Source organism: Panthera uncia, chromosome B1 (assembly GCF_023721935.1).
Source record: "Panthera uncia isolate 11264 chromosome B1, Puncia_PCG_1.0, whole genome shotgun sequence".
NCBI lineage: Eukaryota > Metazoa > Chordata > Mammalia > Carnivora > Felidae > Panthera > Panthera uncia.
This window is the reverse complement of record NC_064811.1, coordinates 66,400,915-66,408,440: the sequence shown is the minus strand read 5'-3', so window position 1 is coordinate 66,408,440 and position 7,526 is coordinate 66,400,915. Positions and strand designations below refer to the sequence as shown.

Genomic DNA, 7,526 nt, shown 5'->3' with positions numbered 1-7,526 from the left:
AAGAGTACTATAAAGTAGGTATTATTATTGAGTATTATTAAGTATTATTAAGTGTATTATTTTACAAAAATATAAGCACAGATTTAATATCTCAATAAGTGACCCTGTCTTTCACTTGAATACCAAATCCAGAGAGCCAAAAAGGATCCAGTATTTTTTATTCCTCCCCTTCATGTTCAATCAAGCATGAAGCCTGCTGGTTCTTCCATTTTAGTTTCTTTGGATTTATCCCTCCTCTCCATAACCTCTTCTCCAGAATCTGTGCCTTTGCCTTACTTCAGACCCTCATCATCACTTGACCAGACTCTTAAAACAGTGCCCTAACCGGTCCCCTTGCCTTCAGTCCTACCTCTCTCTACCTCCAATCACGTCATTCTCCACACCTCTTCTAGAGTGGTCTTTCTATAATACAAATTTGATCACATTATTATGCTTCATAAAGCTTTCCCATGTCTCCCCTCACCTACCACATAGCTCTTTTGGCATGACATTCATGAAACCCACCTACCTTCATGTGCTGCCCACCGCATGGCATTTCAACTTCATCTCCTACTGTTTCCCTACTTTCACCTCAGATATTTCAGACACGTCCCTAAATGCCAAAGGCAAAAGCTTTCGCTTGCACCATTTTCTCTACCTGGAATGTCCTCTGCCATTTATTTGTCTGATAAACTACTTATCCTTCAAAACTGTGCTCTATGAGATGGTAGCCAGGAGCCACACATGGCTATTAAGCACTTGATATGTGGTAACCCGAATTAACATGTTACAATAACATCTGCCATAGTAATAAACAATGGATTTTGAAGGTACAGTGTGGGAAAAAGTATAGAAGTCTTAATAATTTTATATAGACTACACGATGAAAAGATAATATTTTGGATAGATTGGGTTAAACAAACTACTAAAATTTATTTTTTCTACTTTTTTAATGTGGCTACTAGAAAATTTAAATTTATACATGTGGCTGGAATTTGTGGTGTGTATTATATTTCTATTACAGAGCACTCCTTGAAGATCCTTTCTTGGCAAATTTAACTAAGGGGGAAAAAGATTTATACACTGAAAACTACAAAATGTTGCTGAGAGAAATTAAAGAAGACACATAGAAAGAGATCTCAAGTTTTGGGATTAGAGACTTAATACTGTTAAGGTGTCAATACTAACCAAAGTGATCTTCAGATATATTGCAATCTTTATCAAAATCCCAGTGGAATTTTTTGCAGAAATAGAAAAATCCATCCTAAATGTATATGGAATCTTAACAGATCCAAAATGTCCAAAAGAATCTTGAAACAGAAGAAAAAAGTTGGCAGTTTTATGCTTCTTGATTTCAAAATGTATTATAAAGCTACAGTATTTAAAACAATGTGGTACTGGCATAAAGACACACATGCAGACCAGTGGAATAGAATAGAGTCCAGAAATAAACCCTCAAGTGTATGGTCAAATGTTCTTCCGTAAGGGTGCCAAAACCATTCAGGGAAAGAAAAGGAGAGTCCCTTTAACACATGGTGTTTAGAAAACTGAATATCTACATGCAAAAGAATGAAGTTGAACCCTTATACTAGGTACAAAAATTAACTCCAAATGGATCAAAGACCTAAATGTATGAAGTAACTAAAAAAGTCTTTGAAGAAAACAGGGGGAAAGCTTCATGACATTGGATTTGGCAATGATTTCTTAGATACGATACCAAGAGCACAGGTAACAAAAGTAAAAATGGCTCATTGGACTACATCAAAATTTAAAACTTCTGTGCATCAAAGGACACAATCGACAGTGAAAAGGCAACCTATGGAATGGGAGAAAATATTTCCAAACCATTTATCTAATAAGGGGTTAATATGCAGAGTGTAAAAAGAACTCCTGTAACTGAACGACAACAAAAAACCTGATCAAAGGATTAGAATAGACGTTTCTCCAAAGATGCCATACAAATGGCCAACAAGCCCATGAAAAGATGCTCAACATCACTATTAGGGAAATGCAAATCAAAACTACAATGATATGTCAGCTCAAATCCATTAGAATAATGGCTGTAATCTAAAAAAAAAAAAAAAATCCAAAAAACAAAGGAAACCCAACAAAAATGACAAGCATCAATGAGGATGTAGAGAAATGAAAACTCTTGCACATTGTTGGTGGGAATGTAAATGGTGCTGCTGTTATGGGAAACAGTATGGAGTTCCCCCCAAAATTGAAAATAAAATTACCATTAAATCCACCAATACTACTTCCGGATATAGATCCAAAAGCATTGAAAGCAGAGTTTCAAAGAGATAGTTGCACACCTATGTTCGTAGTAGCATTATTCACAAGAGCCAAAAGGTGGAAGCAACCCCAAGTGCCCATCATAGACGAATGGATAAGCAAAATGTGGTAAATACATACAATGGGATATTATCTGGCCTTGAAACGGAAGGGAATTCTGACACATTTTACAACATGGATGAACCTTAAAGACATGGTGCTAAGGGAAATAAGCCAGTCACACAAAAAGTCAAACACTGTATGATTCCACTTATATGAGGTATCTAGAGTAGTCAAACTTATAGAAACACAAAATCCAATGATGATTGCTGGGCTAGGGAGAGGGAGAAATGGGGAATTGTTTTCATGTGCATGACTTTCAGTTTTGCAAAGTTGAAAAAGGTCTAGAGATGTATATATTTATTTTATTATATATTTAACACTACTGAACTGAACATTTAAAAATGCTGGGATTTATGCATATTTGACCACAATTAAAAAAAAAACTTTAAAAATCCAAGTTAAAAAATTCTTACTCAAGATATCACCCTTTCTCCTTTCCCCCTACCTCTTCCTTCCTTTGTACCTCCACTTTGCCTTATATATACCACTATTAGGGCTCTTACCACATTTTTTGGTAATTATTTGTTTGACAGGATAAAGGTTACTATCCCATTTGCCCCCATTAAGGGATGAAATGAACACTCATCCATGTCTGGGGTCTTGACCAGAAGCTAAGAAAAGAGACACTAGCCCTGATAGCATAATATGCTACAGGGGAAAGTTGATATTAGCAAGAGTATATCTTATATCTGTAGAGGTTTCACTCTGAAATTAGATAGGGAAGAACCATTTTTCTTCAGTCATCCTTCTGAGGTCTGAAAGACCTCATGGGCACTTGCCCCTCCCCCCAACACATAGAATCATTCCCTTATCCAGCCTGAGTCCAACCTGCTGAAAGGAGTGGCCCAACCCAGGCTAAGCCTTTGGAGGGAAGAGAGGAAGATGTTCATTCAAGACAGATTCAAGATAGAGTAGCTTATCTAACAGATAATGTACCCAGGGGTTAAGTAAATAACTGTTTTGCTGCCCCCCCCCCCCCCCCCCCCCCCCCCAGACTCTTGTTGTGTATGTTTGATATAAAATAACTTTTTTTCCAGATGATGGACTGGATCTTCCTGCCCTTTGAAGGTCATAGCCAAGAGGTTACATTTGTTTGCTCTGTCTTCCCCTCTAGATGAGGAGCTCCTTTAGAGCAGGGACAGCTTATTCATCCTTGTATCCCCAGTGTCCACTAGTCCCAGCACGTAGCAGGTGCCCAATAAATCCCACACAAATGATCGAGTGGTCAGAGCGTGTGTGGGGTGAGTCATTACGATAACCCAGAGATTTTTGGCCAAGCAACTAGTCCATCCCTGAGAGAAAGGACAGTCTGAATTAGAGACCTGCAGGGAGTATATGGGTCTAATGGGAGTGGGGAGGAGCAGGCACATGTGAAGAAAGTGGTTCATTATAAAGCCCAGGTTGAGCAGGATAATGAAGTCTATACCCTCTAGTTTCATGTTCTATTGTCTCACTAGTCATTATATAATGTCAACATTTATCCAGTTTCCAGGCTAATTTCCTTTCATTCTAAAGTATCAGCTCCATCTGAAGCACCACCATAACACCCCTCAGGGGTCCCAATTCCACTGCCACATACAGTTTTAAATCAGATGGTATTTTTTTAATGTTTATTTTTGAGAGGGAGACAGAGCGTGAGCGGGGAGGGGCAGAGAGAAGGAGACACAGATCCAAAGCAGGCTCAAGGCTCTGAGCTGTCAGCACAGAGCCCAACGTGGGGCTCGATCTCTTCAACCGTGAGATCATGACCTGAACCAAAGTCTGACACTCAACCGACGGAGCCACCCAGGCGCCCCATAAATCAGACGTTATTGTAACCTGGCTGATTGGACTGTTTCAGGTCTGCTAACAGTAAGATGCTCTTGTATGGCCCTTTCATGCAGCCAGTTCTTTGTAATTTTTTCCCCCTCTCCTGGAATCTTGGAAAGGATGGGAAACCCAAAAATCAGCCTTATTTGTCAACATAATGGTACTCCTTCAAACTCACATTCATAGAATTGCAAGCTGGAAGAAAGAGTAAACATTAGTTCTGTTTCCCGGGTAAGAAAATTTGTGTCTGGAAAGCCAAGCCGGGTCACACGACTCAGAACTAGAACTCAGAGCCCCTGATTTCCAGTCCTGAGCGCTTTTTCTTCGGCTACCACACGTGCAGTCTCACCTGCTTAGAACACGACCAGCTCACCCCGTCAGCATTTCTGTGCAATTAGGGCTCCCTCTGAACAGCTCTGAATTGTCTGCGAGAGAGGAATGAACAAACACAAATTTTTCTCGGGGTAATTTTCCTTGGAACGTTCTGGGTGATTTTTCTAAAGCCCCGTTCACAACGGTGCTGACTTTACGGTACTGTTCCATCAGCGGAGTCCGGAAGGTCGCTGATTAGTCCAGAGTTAGCCGTAAGCAGAGCTCCGCCGCGGATGGGCTGCGCGGTGGACAGGGCACTGGTGGCTACTAAATCACGTATCATCTAAAAGGCACTAATTGAGTACCTACTGTGTGTCTGGTTGCGGCTGCCTGTTAAAAGTTGAGCAGCTGCCTCCATCCCTCCACTGGCCCAAGGAGCCACTTGAACCTGCAGACGCGTGCGCTTCTGATTCTCATCTCGGATATGGCCTTAACCTGTGTTGCGACCCCAGGCAAGTATTTTAAATCCGCCAACACCAGTGAACTGTGGCTTCAAAAAAAAAAAAAAAAAAAAAAGGTATTTTCAAAAGGGAAAGGTATTTTTTGGAACTGGAGAAGCACACAAAAACGACAAAAGTGCCGTGAGCCGCGCTGCAGGCTCCCTGGCGGGGGAGCCACATGCCCCCACCCTCGGGCGGAGGGGCCAAGCGCCTGCCCCGCGCGCCCGCCGGTCGCGCTCACGGGAGCCCGGGGCAGCGGAGGCCAGGAGGGCGCCTTCCTCTTTAAGAGCCCCACAAACCGTCCTGATTGGCTGTAGCTATGCAGGTCTTCCTTTCTCGACTCCCTCCGAGGGCTCCCTCCCGCTCTCTCTCCGCGCGCCCTCCCCCAACTCCGCGCCCCCTCCCGCCCCCTGCGCTCGCCTCCTCTTCCTCGCAGCGAAGTTTGGCCCCAGCAGCCGCCGCGGTGATTCGCCAGCAACAGATGCCGGGCGCCCAGATTGGCATCCTTAGTCCCCGCTGAGCGCCCGAAGAAGAGGGCAGGAACCAGAGAAGGGCCGGGAAGGCGGGGACAGGAGTGCAGAGACCACCCCTCCCCAACCCCAAAAGGCAGAAGCCCTCGCCCCCACCGGAGAGCTCCGCGCCGGCCAAGCGCCTGCCTGCTGCCGCTGCCGCTGCGTCGGGCGCCCACCTCTCCCCAGCCATGCCCGGCCCGGCCGCCGACGGGAGGCAGGTCCCCTTCCGCAACGCCAAGGAGGAGATCCGTGCGAGGATCGAAGTCTCGGAGGGCGGCGGCGACCCGCAGAGACTGGGCGGGCGCGGGCAGCGGCAGATCGTCTGGAGGAACGTCGTCCTGATGAGCCTGCTCCACTTGGGGGCCGTGTACTCCCTGGCCCTTATCCCCAAAGCCAAGCTGCTCACCCTGCTCTGGGGTAAGTCCCGCCGGCGCCCCCTGTGCCCCGGGCGCCGTGGCGAGGCCACGGCGGGGCGCGCGGAGTCGCCGGCCGCCGCTCCGCTGCCGGTGGTGCGGGGAGCCCTGTCCGCACTCCGCTCGCTTCCCCCACGCGCCCGGCCCCTTTGCCCTGCAGTGGTCGGCCCTTGGGACGGGCTGCTGTCTCAGTCCAGGTCTTTGCAACTTCTCCCTTCTCCGCTGTCTGGCTAAGTAGGCGCATTTGCCGACTCTTGGTTGGAGAGCGGGAGGGACCCGGGGTCCGGTCGGTCCACCTCTGGGTGCAGAGGCGCGCCGAGGGACGTGCTGGGCGCCGGCTGGCCGAGGCTTCCGGGGAGGGAAGACGGGCGGGATTGTTGTGTCGTCAGTGCTGGTCCCTGGGGTCCTCCTATCTGCCGCCTTTCAGGTTCTCAGTCTCCTCCGCGGGCCGCGGACCTTGGGGCCGAGTTAAGGACAAGAAAGGGAGTGGAGGAAGGTGGAGAGACCCGGCATAGGAACGGTCTTGATTCTCGCGCGTGAGATGGATGAAACCAGTTTCCCTCCTGTCCCCGCAAGGCTCCTGCCTCTGCCCCCTCCGTGATCTGCTATGTCCAGTTGCACTTACACGGTCCCAGAAGTTTCTTGGCGAGCAAACCGAGACCTTGGCGAGATCGCTCTGTCGCCAGCACAGAGCTCTAACTGTGGCTGGGGAGAGCCTCCTCCAGGCCCTGTCTTATTCTGGCAGGTGCGGGGCTGTCGCCGCATCTGTGACTCTCCCACCGCCGTTCTTCCTAGCCACCCCCCCCCCGTCCTTGCCTTGTTGGCAGGGGAGGGAGCCCAAGAGTGGACCAGGGCACCCACCCACTCCTTGATCTCCTGGGCCCCTGAGGCTCAGTGCCTGCCTTACACGACCCAAGTTGCTGGCCTCTGAACCACCTCACAGACCCCTCTGGCCCCAGTAATGGGTTTTGACTTCAATCACCTCAGGGGCAATAGCCAGGACAGAAGGTGCAGGCATTGATATCCCAGGCTGAGAACTTGATGAAGTTATCCAAGAAGCCCTTTCAGCTCCCATTTCAGGCATCTCCAAGGATCAGGGGCAGGAGAAGCACAACCTGCTTTTATTTCCAGAGGGGAAAAGGAAGGAAGAAAATAAGAAGACTTCTTTCTGCAAAGCTTATTTGGTACAGTGCCAGCTTCAGATGCCGAGGTTGATAAAGGGCCACTCTGGTTGCAAGCCTTCCCTTGAAACCCTATAGCCCCTGTTGGAAGCGAACCCATCTAGAATGGTGTAACTCTTAGGGGGTGTGACTGAGAGAGGGATGGTGAGAGGGGGGTCTTTGGGAATCCATGGAGCCTTTTCTCCCCCCTTTAAGTAAGCTCCACACCCAATGCACGCCCTCAAACTCACTACCAGGGGTCAAGAGCCACTTACTCCACCAACTGAGCCAGCCAGATGCTCCATGAAGCCTTTTGAAGTTCGGTAAAAGCCCTTGGCAACCCCCTGCTCATGCCTTCCCCAGTTCCCCAGTCAGTGCACCTCCTCAGTTCCTTCTTTTTCTTTCTTTCTTTCTTTCTTTCTTTCTTTCTTTCTTTCTTTCTTT

The 7,526-nt window shown here is 47.6% G+C and overlaps 1 protein-coding gene across 1 annotated transcript in view; it reads left to right on the top strand.

Moving 5' to 3' along the window:
• The first annotated feature begins 5,371 nt into the window (after nt 1–5,371).
• Nucleotides 5,372–7,526, top strand: part of SCD5 (stearoyl-CoA desaturase 5) — a 154,230-nt gene continuing 152,075 nt past the window's right edge. The window contains exon 1 of the mRNA XM_049630781.1: nt 5,372–5,926. Coding sequence (XP_049486738.1) covers nt 5,698–5,926 — 229 coding nt within the window. The 5' untranslated portion in view covers nt 5,372–5,697. The remainder of the gene's footprint in view (nt 5,927–7,526) is intronic.